General features: G+C 43.1%; 1 protein-coding gene across 4 annotated transcripts in view; it reads right to left on the bottom strand.

Annotated features, from left to right (window-relative positions):
- Positions 1–2306: 2306 nt before the first annotated feature.
- LOC138580185 (C-type lectin domain family 2 member L-like) overlaps positions 2307–15793 on the bottom strand; it is a 335947-nt gene continuing 322460 nt past the window's right edge. For all 4 annotated transcript variants that reach the window (XM_069650514.1, XM_069650515.1, XM_069650517.1 and 1 more), the window contains one exon: positions 2307–3216. In XM_069650514.1, coding sequence (XP_069506615.1) covers positions 3105–3216 — 112 coding nt within the window. In that variant the 3' untranslated portion in view covers positions 2307–3104. The remainder of the gene's footprint in view (positions 3217–15793) is intronic.

Consider the following 15793-nt stretch of genomic DNA (forward strand, 5'->3'; position numbering starts at 1 on the left):
AGTAAGATTCACTACTAACAACGCCATGACGCAGGTACATTTTGGCCAAGATAATAAAAACTGATCTAATGGACAAGAAGTCTACAAACATTACTGAGCTTATGACCCTTAAGTAACGTGCATGCAATGGATGGGATCGCAGAGTAATTCTGAGTCCAAACAACTAAACCAACTCAGGAAGATGGAATGGATACTGTTTTATTAAAGGAACCCCTTTAATAGCAAGCACTAGGAGGCGTCCATTTTGTGAAATAGACGAGCCTCCTGTGCTTGAGTTAATCTCTGCCCTCTCGGCCCTAATGAAGCAAAAGCCACTGTAATAAAAGCTACCAGCAGGTGGCTTTTGCTTCATTAGTGCTGGAGACGCGGAAAGCAGAGAATGCAGGCAGGAAGGCTGCTGCGGGTAAGTTCTTTTTTTTTCTTTTTCTATGCAAACCCCGCAATCATAAATACAATGCGGTTGTATTTATGATTGCAGTGGTTTTCTTTCTAAGTTTCCCGGGCTCACCCCGGTCAACTCTGTTGTATTTATGACTGCAGCAGCTTTCGTTTTGAGTCGGGGGAGCCCGGGAGACTCAAAACGAAAGTACCTGCATTTAGAAATACAAAGTTGTTATACTTATAAATGCTGTGGTTTTCTTTTTAGTTTCCCGAGCTCCCCCGAGCCGGGGGAGCCTGGGAAACTTAGAAAGAAAACCACTGCAATCATAAATACAACCGCATTGTATTTATGATTGCGGGGTTTGCATAGAAAAAGAAAAAAAAAGAACTTACCTGCAGGGTACTTATCCAGGGGACTCCCACCGAATATAAAAATCAGACAAAGGAATTTCCCGCCCTGGATATCGGGGGGAAGGAACAAGAAAGGACAAGAAACACTAAAAGGGCAAAAAAAAGAAGACAGGGGCCATTTTGGTATAATTAGCACCCTTAGGTGCCTTTACTGCAGCTGTGAACACAGCCTGCGGTAAAGGTGCACCAAATTTTTACAAGGTATCACTGCCAGCAGCCATTGAAGGTAAGCTTGTCCCTGTAACAGAACTGTTACAGTATTAATATGAAAGGGGATACATTGTATCTCCCCAGCACTCCACACAAGGTGGGGTGTGCTGGCTTCACAGAATAAAATTTAAAAGGATTCCAAAGATCCTTTCTGCCCTTGGGAACTGTAGTTCTCCCAAGGTTAGCAAAAGAAAGTTAAAAGGGGAGCCCCTAGGGCAACTCAGCAACAACAGGCCCTTATTACCAATAAGTTGTTAAAGAGGATAACTATAAAAAGGCACTATGGAGACTTTGAAAAATGACCCCCATAAAAAGAGTTAAAGATTTGTGGTGGTGGAAAAAGGTTTCCACTCACAGAGTTATTAAGGAAAAATATCCCACTAGTAAAGAAAAAGGTTCTGGGATTGACACAGGTCACGAAGATTTACCATTTCTATGAAAATCTTACCTAACACTTTCTAAAGGAGCTAGGATTGTAATTGGCTGCCCACTGTCAGGTGGACAATATATGCCTACCTCTAAAACATGTCAAGTACACAGTTTTCAATTGGTCTTCAAACAATAAGGACCTTCTTTATACGGCCTGCTACAATTGGTTGGCACGCTTGTACCATGTCTGGAACATTCGGTTCACTTAGCAGCACGCAAGCCCAGACCCAGATGCAAGGAGGCGGACTAGACTTTACCTACCCACCCAATTATCCCATCATCTCTCATCACCCAAGCCTTCTGCCATGAAGATTGTCTTTGAACTTGGCCTTGCAAAGTATCCTTGTCTGTGGGAATATATGGGAGTGCAGGCACTCACTATCGTTGTTCTAGGGCTCCAAGTTCAACTCTATTTTCATCTCGGCTCACGTGACAGGAGACCACGATTTGGTCAATTTTGCAGGTTTTTAAATGGCTTAAATGGATAAAACTTGGCACTCTCGATGTTCTTTCTTTGCACCTTCGAAGAGATGATTTATCCTTTGCACGTTCACTCCTTTCAAGAATAGATAACTGACCTTGGCTGCTTCAGTTTTGATACCCTCGCCATGCAACTTTACGATTTCCAGCTTATTCTTGCTGTGAGACAATTCTCGCCTTTTCTCTTCATGGGTTCTGGCTTACTAAAATTCATGACACCGATATCCAGCTTCTACACAGTGGCGCTTCGCCTGCATTCTATTCACTACATATAGCCAGCTTCTATGATAACTCAATCTACCTTGCGTTCCAGCATCTGTACAATTATTGAACTGTTGATTCTTTGCAGTTATACTACCCTTGTACCCAGATTGAAAAACGTTATAACAGACCAATTCTGAAGCTGCATACATGGTGCTGAACCTATTGTATACGCACCCACCTTTTATTACATATGGCGAGAGATACATATGCAGAGAGATACTAGGAAAAGTGCCGTAATTCTAGTGAGACTAAAATTCTAATTTTGTACCATTTTACTTATATGAAATGTTCTACTCACCCTAAAGACATCTTTGCTGTTTCAAGTAATTGTAAGCACTGCAGGGCGTGAAGAGGAAATGTATTTTTTATCTTGATATATGTACATATGTGTATTTTTATTGGCTGTTCTTTTTAATGTCTGTTTATCTGATTATGTGCTTAAGGTTTTATTTTTTAACCAAATGCAAATAAAAAACAAAAATAATGAATGAGGCAGTAAAAAATATATGCTACAAAATGTACATTTAACTTAAACCCTTCTCTGTCGGAGTATTTGTATTGGGGTCGACACATGAACTCGGAGGTGCATGCTTTTCACAAAACCCTACCAGCTGTACCCCTGCCAGGTCATGTCCCAGTGGAAGGCATGCATCTGCAGTAGGGTTTTGCAGGTTGTCTGCAGCCAGTATCTGGGGGTTATCTGTGCCACACAGCACCAACTACTGTCAGGGATCCCACAGCAGGTTTAACTTTCTTAGTGTATTTACATTGGGAACACTCTCTGAGCTTGAGCAAAGCTGTGCGTGGAGAAAAAGTTAAGTGGAATCGAAATGTTCAGTGAAACACAAAGATTTTCAGTTCAGACAGTTTTGATTCCCATTACTGAATTCCCACATCTTCTGCATCCTCTGATTTCCAGCTGAGCTCCTTCAGAGATATGGCTTCTTGTTACATATGTATGGTCTTATCAGCGAACATCCAGACACTCGCAGAGCATTGGATCCAATGTAGACACACTCGCCTTCATCTGTTATTGCACATCTGGAAAGAGAAACACATTGCATCACACAAGGGACAGTTATGTGATGGGAATCAGTGCTGCAGATCAAAAAGATGGACTCATTCATGGATCATGATTGGATGTGAATCGGATGTTGGCATATAGAGATCTAAAAGCAGTGGTGGGGCAGGTGCTAGTACCAGGGAAAAGAGATCCTCTGGGACAATGGCCAATACAAATACAAAATAAATACAAATACAATACATTTCACTACTATAGTATGCATATACATGGACGCTTATATATGGGAGGGCATGTTTTTTGTGCATTATGTCTTCTTCTTCCAATGCCATTTTTTGTCCAATGGAAAATACATGGTGCTTTTTTGCATTTAATTTAAAAACAGATCTCGATTATTTTGGTACCAGTCACAGCCTGTAGGTTTATTGTGTTTATTTTATCTTTTACTTATTGAGCTGTATGTTGGGTCCCAGGTTGCTATATTTCCTGACTAACCGTACCTGTGTATATCACTCAGAGAGTGAGGAGAGTCTGCAGGGAAGCATTGCTATTTTCAGAAAGAGAGCTGTTGGCTGGAGTCTGTCTACACTTTTTACGCTGTGTGAGGAAGAGGAGGAGCACACTCCGTTTAAACGTGCTACTTTGTGGAGCGTAGCGGAGTGAGCAGAGTGTTAAGTGTTTGGGGGAGCGGGCGTCAGAGTTGGGAGCACTCTGTGGCCGTTGTGCAGAATTTCATGCCACTGGTGGAAGGGTGAGTACTATATACACGCCAGATTCCAAAATAAGCAAGTGATTGTGACTGTCTGCAATGGAAACATTTTATTCCTCACATATTCTTCCGTGGAAGACTTTGACAAGCCAGCGCACTGCAACTAATACTATGTATTCACCTCAGAAACTGGGGGGAGGTTACCCTTTGAGCTGAGTTTTCCTCTTTTTTTTTTACTATTTCCTTGGTGACTGCAGAGCTGAGCTCTTGGAGCCAAGGTAACGGAACGTGATTGACGTTAATAGGAGTGATTTAGAAGTCGATATTGCAGAAGTGCTATTAACAAGCTGAGAACAGTTGGCAAGCTACTTAAAGGAATGTTTCGGTCAGCAATTTTTATTGTCCCTACGGGTCGGCCATGTGTTTTTAAGCCTAAATCAGTCGATCGTAGAAAAATTTCCTATGGACCTTACCCAAGTTTTCGTCCACTAAACACACGCGAAATCAGGCTGCTGGGCGCTGCCATTTTGTGATAATCTTATCACTTGCTGCATCGCCCTGGCTGACCTGCTTTTGCAGCACTAAATCATATCCCATGCCCCTGAGCCTGTCATCAGCAGACGCGTAACGCCCATTTCCCAACGCCAAAGCACGTCTCGTGTCAACAATCGCTGCGCTTCAGCTAATGACGTGTCACCATGGAAATGGCAGGACGCCTCTTTACTCAATAAGTATAAACAGATCGTTTGACAACACATTTTCGATTCCATTCCACTCTCTGTATTACTTTGAGTATTCTGTGACTCGTCAGTGCTCTGGTCAGCTACCTTTTCCGCTTGTAGCCCGTGTGAACAGATACCTGTACCATCGCTATAAATTATTTTAGTTTGTGTACCACACAATGGCTACAATAATGCCCTACATGTATGAGCCCGAGTATACCGAGGCAGAACTACTGGAAAGGGAAACATGCGAAAACGATGGGGCTTTGGACGGCAGTTGGCAGGACGAATCAACGGATGAAGAGTCTGTACCTAGTCGCATGGACAGTGTTTCCACCGGGTGTAGATGCAATCGGTGTGAGCTAATGCCAACCGAGGACGAGAACTGCTGCTGCTGTGAAAACTCAGGATGCGTGGCCTACATTTCGGAAGGTGAGCCACGGCCGCAATGCATCACCGGGCTGCCAGACTTCAGGGCAGCCTGCCTCACACGGACCGTGTTCAGGATAATGATGGTGCTTATGCACAAATTTCGCGCAACTGTTCGTCCTCGTAATCCGAGTAACGAGTAAATATACTCTGGTTGTGATGTCAGTTATGCCACTACTTTTTCATGGTCGTCTCCTATATTCAAAATTACATCACATATCATTGTAACGCATGAATGTCGTTCAATATTGTGCAGTGTCTAGATAGCATTTGTCCGAGCAGAATGCCATTAGTTACAAGAATTGTCATTGACAACAAAGGTTTAATAAACTTATCTTTGTCATTTTAAAACAGTCTGTATCATTCTTTTTCACAGGTGGTACAGGCTGGTGGCCTATCGTTCCTTTACATGGTGGCTTCACAGGAGGCTTGGACACCGCGTTCGAAGAGTAATACCCGCCTGTGTCGTTGGTGCCATAAGACAAACTTTCCCAAGTGAAAGTGGTCAGTACAGGGGATTTTCCCTCGCTGTGCTGCAACCTGACCTGTACAATGTGTAATGTTTAGTATTAATGTGCCATCAAAATAAGAAACAAAATAAAACACAACATATATTTTAACAACGGTTGTTTCGATTTTTTAAATGAATCAAGTGGGTCTCCATTCAAGAGTCTTCCTGTGCCTTGTCTGCACGCCCTCTGCCCCATCCACCCCCCCATCAAAGGCAGTTCGCACCAGGGGATGAGCGCTGCCAAGGGGAGCTGTCAGGGGCAATAACGGCCAAGGTGCCAAACACCATGTACACTTCAAAGCTGTCTATCGTGCATGGGTCATTGTTCCCATGTCCACCTTCAGACCCTGTGTCTCTGGCCACCATCCCCCCTCACGCTGGCCGCCCCCCTGCAATCCACATAAGTGTGTCTCCATTCAAGAGTCTTCCTGTGCTTTGTCTGCACCCCACCGCCCCATCCACACCCCCCCTATCAAAGGCAGTTCGCACCAGGGGATGAGCGCTGCCAAGGGGAGCTGTCAGGGGTGATAACGGCCAAGGTGCCAAACACCATGTACACTTCAACGATGTCTATCGTGCATGGGTCATTATTCCCATGTCCACCTTCAGACTCCGTGTCTCTGGCCAGCATCCCCCCTCACGCTGGCCACCCCCCTGAAATCCACATAATTGTGTCTCCATTAAAGAGTCTTCCTGTGCCTTGTCTGCACGCCCACCGCCCCATTCACACCCCCTATCAAAGGCAGTTCGCACCAGGGGATGAGCGCTGCCAAGGGGAGCTGTCAGGGGTGATAACGGCCAAGGTGCCAAACACCCTGTACACTTCAAAGATGTCTATCGTGCATGGGTCATTGTTCCGATGTCCACCTTCAGACCCCGTGTTTCCGGCCAGCATCCCTCCTCACGCTGGCCGCCCCCCTGCAATCCACATAAGTGTGTCTCCATTCAAGAGTCTTCCTGTGCTTTGTCTGCACACCCACCGCCCCATCCACACACCCCCTATCAAAGGCAGTTCGCACCAGGGGATGAGCGCTGCCAAGGGGAGCTGTCAGGGGTGATAATGGCCAAGGTGCCAAACACCATGTACACTTCAAAGTTGTCTATCGTGCATGGGTCATTGTTCCCATGTCCACCTTCATACCCCGTGTCTCCGGCCAGCATCCCCCCTCACGCTGGCCGCCCCCCTGCAAACCACATAATACCACGACATATCCACGTCATTCATTAACAAAAACACCCCTGTTTCTAATACTTTATAAACCACTTGATATTTCTCATGAGAACATCTTTGTGCTTTGCAAGTCAACTCGTGAACGTGCTACCTGAGAACCATTGAGATCGATGCTAATCTGCTCGTCGTCGTGCTATCTGTGAACTTCTGTGACCGATTCGAGCAAACTCGTCAGTGTGCTACCTGTGAACATCTCCCTGTACTCCGACAACGAACTACTCAGCTTGCTGAATCTAAATGTTTGTTGGTCAAGGTAAGGCCATGTATCCTAATCATATTTCGGTCATTTTTAAATTTCTATCTATTTGCGAGTAGCGTACTCAATAGTGCTATGTTCATTGGTCTCATTGCTATTGACTTGAGTTTCAATTGTTATGTTATCAATAGATCTATTATTTTCATCTGTGTCAATTGACATTGAATTGCATACTTCGCGGGCCCTGTCTCTAATGTAAGCATGTTTCCTTTTCGTGCAAGACAGTACATCCAAGGGACGAGTCGCATGTCAACCTTGCATTGAACATTGTATGGTTCATTTACTTTTTGATCACATTTTCATTCATCAAGAATTTGTAATAATGTTGATCTTTACTTTTCAGAATTTTCAACAATGCCTGCCTGTTCGATTAGCGGTTGCCCTTCGAAGACCGATGATAAATCTGAAGGCACTGCAATGCATGTATTCCCTAAGACTGTAGATCGGACAAGAGAATGGGTCCGATATTGCGGATATGCACCGTCAGAGCTTGAAAGTAGATTCCAAAAAGTCTTTGAGGACAAGAGGGGTGATCGATACCGCATCTGCAGCCGGCACTTTACCTCGGACATGTACGCCACATCCTGGTTAACAAAGAAGAATAAACAGCAAACGACATGAAAATTGCTCGCAACCGCTATTCCCACTCTATTCGTCCACATTCCGCCACTGGTGAGTCAAGTTTCCGGATTTAGCTTTAGGCCTTGCGGTAGTGTGTAGGTAGCCGAATGGATTAATTGATATTTTAGGTGTTGTATCCCTTGTAATACTTTCGATATTGATATTAGTGTAAAGCTTTTTGAATAATGACATTTATCAATACATAATTTTTTTATTTTATAACCCTCAAAGAAAATCTATTTATGGGCACAGATAATTGTGCTATATTGCGCATTTTCAATAGCATTATTTTCAAGTATTCTGTCGCCTTACATGGCAATTTTTAATATTGGCATTTCATTATAAAACAATAATTTACCTTTACAACTGCTTCACTATCCACTGAATATGAAGTAACAAGATTCTCCATCCGTGTCGTGCCTGCAGTTATCAACCACTTCTAGCGCGTATCAGGTAATCTTACTTAGCTATTCCGCTACAGACTTGTTTTATGCTTTTTCTATAATAGTTTTTACGTATCGTGTAATTATTTTACCAAATGTTTTGTTAGTGCTTTCCAATTGATATACACCATAGTTGTCGTCCCCTAGTGTTTGTTTTCAGTTATAATTATTGTTATCCATACTAATGCAAGCACTGTCTTTCAGGGAGATGCTGAAGCGTCCACCACATTGACAACATCCCTTGATGTTCTTCAGCAGCACGAGGAATGGATATTGACAGTTCCATCGAGCGAGATCATCAGATCTTGTATACTTGTAGCGTGATTGTTTTACACAATGTTTAATTCGTGGTTAGCCATTGATATGTACCTGTGTCGTCGACCCCAAGTGTGTGTTATGTTTTCAATATTGTAATCCTTACTAATGCAAATGCTATGTTTCAGGGAGTCGATGGAGCGTCATTCGGTGCTGTCTATGCAGATCCAGAAATTATAGTCGTTGCAGCGCAAGAGGAAGGGGAAGCATGCAGATACGAGTCGGTGCAACAGCTTTCAGAAGTGTGCACTACATGTACAACATCCCTTGATGTTCTTCTGCAGCATGAGGTATGGATACTGACAGTTCCATCGAACGAGATCATCAGATCTTGTATACTTGTGTGATTGTTCTACACAAGGTTTCATTCGTGGTTAGCCATTGATATGTACCTGTGTCGTCGACCCCAAGTGTGTGTTATGTTTTCAATATTGTAATCCATACTAATGCAAGTACTATGTTTCAGGGAGTTGATGGAGCCTGACATTCAAGTAATTCCAGAGGAAGTGGAAGCATGCATATACGATTCGGTGCAACAGCTTTCAGAAGTGCGCACTACATTTACAACATCCCTAGATATTCTTCAGCAGCACGAGGTATGGATAGTGACAGTTCCATCGAGCGAGATCATATAACGTGATTCCATTTGCTATACTTTCTTCCTTATTAACGCAAGTACTGTGTTTCAGGGAGATGACAGAGCTTCCTCTACAATCACAACATCTCTTGTAGTTGATGCAGATGTATGGGTGTTGACAGTTCCATCGATCGAGAAAATCGGATCATATTTAGATATCCATTAATTCTTTTAGACAATGGTTCATTTGTGGTTATCTATTTATATGTACCGTTGACGTCGTCACAAAGTTTATGTTCTGTTTACAATATTGAAAACCATACTAATGCAAGTACTGTGTTTCAGGGAGTTGCTGAAGCATCCTCTCCAATAAAATCATTCATGGCAGTCTATGCGGAGCCAGAGGTATGGATACTGAAAGTTCCATCGAACTAGATCATCAGAGCTCGAATACTTGTCGTTTGATTGTTCTACACAATGTTTCATTCGTGGTTAGCCATTGATATGTACCTGTGTCGTCGAACCCAAGTGTGTGTTATTGTTCTGATCTTGATGGTCGTGCCGATTATTGAATACCTCCGTCCCCAAGTACCACACAGACAGAATGACCAAAAACTGTATGTGCAATCTTTGAGGCCACAGGTGTAGTGAGCCATCGACTGGAACCAGGAAACGCCGGAAGAACCCCTTTGACCGCTGTAAGGCAATAGACGGTTATCACACTAATGCAATATGGACACAGTAATAAGGAATTGATTGAAGCAAGGCTTACCTAGGTGTACTGTGGGCCAGGTTGTAATGCAATAGGGGCAATCAGCAGAGACAGTGGGTCGGGTTTCAGAGAGGCTAGGCTGGCAATTCCACACCTGGGCAGGTTGACAACAAGAGTCCAAAAGAGGAGTTCAAAAACACGTAATGGGGTCAAAACCAGTTCAAAGCACAAGATCCAAGCAAGGGATAGTTCGTTTGAGCAATCCGTGAAGAAGGTGCAGGGTCGAATACCTTTAGAACCAAGCAAGAAATGTTCCAGGGCAAAGGTAACAGATGAAGCCAGGAAGAAGTAGAGTATCCAAAAAACAGTCCGTGGTCGTAGAGCCAATGAATCCTTGATGAAAACAATAACGCCAAACAGTCCTTACGAGAAGCAGCTGAGAAGCGCTGCCAACATGGTTTCCGGCGCTTTTGAATGTTTCGTTGTAGTCACATGATGCAGAAACGCGTCAAATCACGTGATGACAAAGGATAAACGTGATTGACAGCAGTTCATCTCACTTGACGCGTGAATAGCCGTGTTCCTCGGCGGTGCTGTAAGGTATACGAGATTTTCCACGGGAGTTGCCAGGACAATGAAGGTCGGAAAACACCTGGAAAACCAGTCATCCTTCTCCAGTGTTCAACAGAAGGTCGTTTCCTGGTGCCCTAATGTGCAGTAAGAAATGTGCCAGGTAAATGTGGACTGATCATGGGTTGCCTAGTGGGTTGCCTATTGGGTTGCCTAGTGGGTTGCCTAGTAATGGGCCTATTGGGAGACGTGACAGATATGTTTTCAATATTGTAATCCTTACTAATGAAAGTACTATGTTTCAGGGAGTCGATGGAACGTCATTCCGTGCTGTCTATGCGGATCCCGAAATTATAGTCGTTGCAGTGCAAGAGGAAGGGGAGACATGCGGATACGAGTCGGAGCGACAGCGTGCAGATTTTGAAGAAAGTCAAGAAAGTTGCAAAGAAAAGAAACAAAAATAAGGTTAGTTACAAACAGTTCATATTTTCAGAAATTGTTTTGTGCTGGGGACTATATTATGATATGATATGATATGATATGATATGGCATTTGTAACGCGCCTATACACAAAAAATGTTTTTTTTTACTGTCAATTGTACAATACTGTATGTTGGATTTAAACTGAACATCCCTTTTCCAATCTGTCCTCTAGTTGCCCGTGGGTGTACGAACTATACATACACAGACAGTGAAACAAATGAGAGATGTTGCTTGCCAAACCATTTACACTATAGAGGAACTATTAATTGAGGCGCAGCGTGTTCAGGCTCGAGATGCATTTGTCCAATGGCCAGAACATGAATTGAATGTGTCCGGAGAATCCAGCAAAGTTTTTTTGGACCATTGCTACAGTGCGACTGCACCACCACAAGAAGATGATACTGAATTTATTGAAGATAGCTCTGAATTAGTCGCAGATCAATTCACACAATCTACACCCGCCAAACAAATGCCACCGAAAAAGCTGTCGACATTGTTGTGTTCTCCCATCAATGTTCAAGTAACAGATGTTGAAATGACAGAGAATGAACCAGCAGCACTATTCACTGACGCATCAGAACATGATATCACTGATATTAGTTTCAATTTGGCTGATATGTCCACAACGGTCCAGTCCGAAACAACTGTGATGCAGGATGTCAGTCTAATGAAAGATGCCAAAAACATAGTATTTGACAGTTGTTTGATGGATATTATAAGTATGCTGAAATGTGGGCATTCAGTTAGAGGGGAAGTATGTGGGAAGCCATTGATGAATGTGACTCATCAAACAAAAGGCAGTAACCTCAAAATACATGCCACCTGTACAGTACATCATACGTTCTCATGGTCTGCACAACCGATGCTGGGGAAACTGCCAACAGGCAATCTAGTGTGTGCAGCTGGCTCACTTTTTAGTGGGTCCAGTTTTAGAAAGTTAGAGTGTTTCTTTCAGTTTGTGGGAGTCCATTTCATTTCTAAAACTCAGTATTACAAATTCCAACATGATTATCTATTTCCGGCCATTAGTGCAGCTTGGAAAATTGAACAATTGTCAATAGAAAGTACATTCACAGGCAAACGGTTCAGGCTAGCCGGCGATGGACAGTGCGACAGCCCTGGATTTTCAGCCAAGTACTGCACCTATCACTTTCAAGACATGGAAAGTAAGAAAATTGTGAGTTTGGTGGTTGTGCAGGTGTCCCAATGTAAATCCTCAGTGGCCATGGAGAAACTTGGATTTATAAAATCATTGGAATATCTACAATCGAGGGGAATGCACATCGACCTCATAGCTACGGACAGACACGTTTCAATAGCCAAGACAATGAGAGAGCAGTTCTGAAATATTAAACATCAATTTGACGTATGGCATCTTGCTAAATCAATCAATAAGAAAATCTCAGCTGCAGGGAAAAATAAAGGTTTGGAAAGTATTTCACAGTGGTCCCAGTCTATCAGCAACCATCTTTGGTGGTGCTCCAAAACATGTGAAGGGTCTGTGGAAATTCTACTTGAAAAATGCCGGTCAATAATGCACCACTGTACCAACGTTCACCGCTGGACAGAAAACCAACATTTCCACCAATGTGAACATGGCCATTTGTCCCCAGAGGAGGCACGGAAGAAGAAGTGGTTGATTCCATCTTCACTTACACACAAAGCCATTGAGAAGATTGCGTTTGATAAAACTCTATCAAGAGATTTGAGGGGACTGACAGAATTCTGTCACACGGGAGGTTTGGAGTTGTTCCACAATATGTGCCTAAAGTACAGGCCAAAGCAATTGCATTTCGGCATACAAGGCATGAAACATAGGACTCTACTAGCGGTCTTTGCACATAACGAGAATGTGGGCCGTGAACAATCTAGGACTACGGGAAATGTAGGGATGCTTCGCTACACTACGGCCTTTACAAAAAAAAGTAAAAAATGGGTGGTCAAACCAGTATATGAGGAAATGAAATTCGACTTTGTTAAAGGCCTTATTGTTAATGTACTGGAGATGCACACACATGGAATTTTGAGCGATTATGTGCAGAGCACAGATACATTGCCACTAAACATTGCCACTGTGCCATGTCCCTCCAAAGCAGAGCTCGTTGAGAAGTACAAATCCCAGTATAAATGATTATAATCTGATGTCTTTTTGAAAAAAATGTTATTGTACAGTGTACATATAAAGTATGCTAACCCTAACCCCTCCCTTCACCATCCTGAGTGGCGAACAACCTGGGTGTCATCTTTGACTTCTCTCTCTATTCACCTCATATCGCTGACATTGTCCATATGTGTATGTATATATTTTTGTTGTTGTAACTAAACTTCGCAATCTCATGTAAATGCTGCGCACTGTTACCTGAGGGGAGGCTTGCGCATTACAAATAATAAAACAAACAAACAAACAATAAATCTCACTTTCAGCTTGAACTCCTCAGAGTCCTCTTCCTTTCCTCACCTTCCCTCAAAAAGTCAATGTCTCCATAGTTTTGGTTCTCTAGGGCTGCAAAGGTAGCGGACAACGAGGACAAAGGTGGGGGACTTGGAGCGTGCTAAGCGAGGCGTTGCAGATGGGAGAGAAGCCAGTTCACGTTAGCACAGTGAGGCCTAGTACAAAGATGGAGTCGAAAATTCAAGTTCTCACGGATGGCTTTACACGGGATTTTGCAAAGTAAGAATGTATGCTCATTCAGAGTGAAGGTCACCAGCTTTGATTTTTTGCTCGCGGGCTGGAGAGGCCCACGACTCGCACTGGCAGTATAAGGTTCTATTGTTTTTTTACCTTGAGAGACAGGGACCATGCCTAAAGGACTTGATTTGAAGGAGGGGTGCAATAACGTAAGAGACGATAAGGATGAAAATTCTGAAACTAGACTGAGTTTCATGTTAGTTCAGTATAAGAAAAATCGTTGGCACAAACAGAGTGGTGTTTACGGACTGCATTACGCCGAGACAATGGAAATGGCAAATATAATGTAAGTAACTCTTTAGACGATTTTATACCGGAATATAATACCAATAGCGTACCGTTAAAGCCAGGTTAAGTTGTACTTGTTCGTTCTGTGTGGCATATTATAATGAAGAGCAAGTAAAACATTTGTGTGATTGTCTTTCTACCGGGCACATGGGCATGCATGTCCCCATTCGACATGCATGTAGACAAACAGTCGTTTCTCAGTGGTTCAACGCTAATAAATCATTACATTGTGTGTTGATCTCGATTTCTTTCCTCAGTTTTCGCATTACTTTTAGAGCTGAACATACTCCATTGCACTAGCCTTGCAAGCAAATAGTTTCACCTCGGCCCTAATAAATAAAATGAATAATTGTAATAAAGATCGGCTGGTGAGACTAACTTCAATTTGTATGTTTTGAAAACAGGTGCATCCTACCATACTGCGATTGTCATCTATTCCAGACCCCAGCCAACGGTTTTTTAACTGCCAGGTGCAGCTTCTTGTCAACAACTGCACTACCTTGACTATTTTATGGGACGATCGCCAAGGGCCCATATGCCCTTACGCAGTACTAGCGGCTAGAAGCAACATATCAACCTTTATGGTGGTCTAGTGCCTAGTTGATGGAACAGCCTTGCAATTCACTGTGTGACCGAAGTGCTTCTTTTATCGAAAACCAACACCCTGTGTACCATAAAGGAACAGCGCGTGACTCACGATGAACTTTTGCGGATTTGCGGATCGAGAGCAAAGAAAAAAATGTCCATTCCGATTTAATATGCCAATTGCAGAATATTCTCTAAACATTTAATGTCAAATAAATGTACTTTACCAAATGTACAATCTTGCTGTTTGATTTTAAACTACAGTTTCATATTCTGAATTGTTGCGCGCTGTGTTGTGAGATGATCTGTGTTGGTTTCCAGGTTCTGTGTGAAGTCGCGTAGAAGACGACTGGGTGCGTTTGGCTACGCAGCCCAGTAACGTCACGGAGAGAGGCGGGAATATGAATGCTTTGTTGATGTTACGCTCAGGGGCTTGGGGATATGATTTAGTGCCGCAAAAGCAGGTCAGCCAGGGCGATGCGGCAAGTGATAAGATTATCACAAAATGGCGGCACCCAGCAGCCTGATTTCGCGTGTGTTTAGTGGATGAAAACTCGGGTAAGGTCCATAGGAAATTTTTCTACGATCGACCGATTTAGGCTAAAAACACATGGCCGACCCATAGGGACAATAAAAATTTCTGACCGAACCATTCCTTTAAGGAATTCATAGTTCCACCGTGTTTTATTAAATAAATATGAGAAAAGCGTTACAACCTGGTGACAAGACTCCATTAGATAAGGATGTTTTATCAAACATTTTAGCTGAGAAATCTAAAGCTCCATCTTAATGAGGAAAAATTACTGCATTTTATCCTCGGGTGCAAAATAAAACGTACTCTCAGGTGCTGACAGCAGTTCCATCAATCTCAGACTCAGCTATAGCAAAATTGAGCCGGTTGAAAGATGGACCATCTTTCATTCTCAACCCCAGCAGGCCTCTACCAGTTTAAGGTTATGCCTTTTGGATTAAATAATGCCCCAGCTACATTCCAAAGGATGGTTAATCAAGTTCTGAATGGGATGGAGGACTTGTGCATAGCATACTTGGATGACATTGCAGTGTTCAGCCCTACATGGAAAGAACATGTTGACCACTTAGGATGTGTTTTGCAGGCTCTTGAACAGGCCCATCTGACCATAAAGGCAAGTAAATGTCAAATTGGTCAGAGCAAAGTGGTCTACCTTGGACATGAGGTAGGAGGAGGTGAAATCAGGCCATTGCCTAGTAAAGTACAAGCTGTACAAAGTTGGGCCACCCCTACTACTCAAACCCAGGTGAGAGCCTTCCTAGATCTCACTGGGTACTATAGAAACTTCATAGAGTACTATGGGACCATAGCTTCTCCCTTGAATGTGATCTGCTCTCCAAAATTCCCTAAGAAGGTCAGATGGAATGAGGAGTGCACTCAAGCCTTTGAAGGCCAAAAAACAGCACTAGAGCTCCTGCTTATACC

The sequence above is a fragment of the Ambystoma mexicanum genome, chromosome 3p (assembly GCF_040938575.1).
Source record: "Ambystoma mexicanum isolate Mex_15411 chromosome 3p, UKY_AmexF1_1, whole genome shotgun sequence".
Taxonomy (NCBI): domain Eukaryota; kingdom Metazoa; phylum Chordata; class Amphibia; order Caudata; family Ambystomatidae; genus Ambystoma; species Ambystoma mexicanum.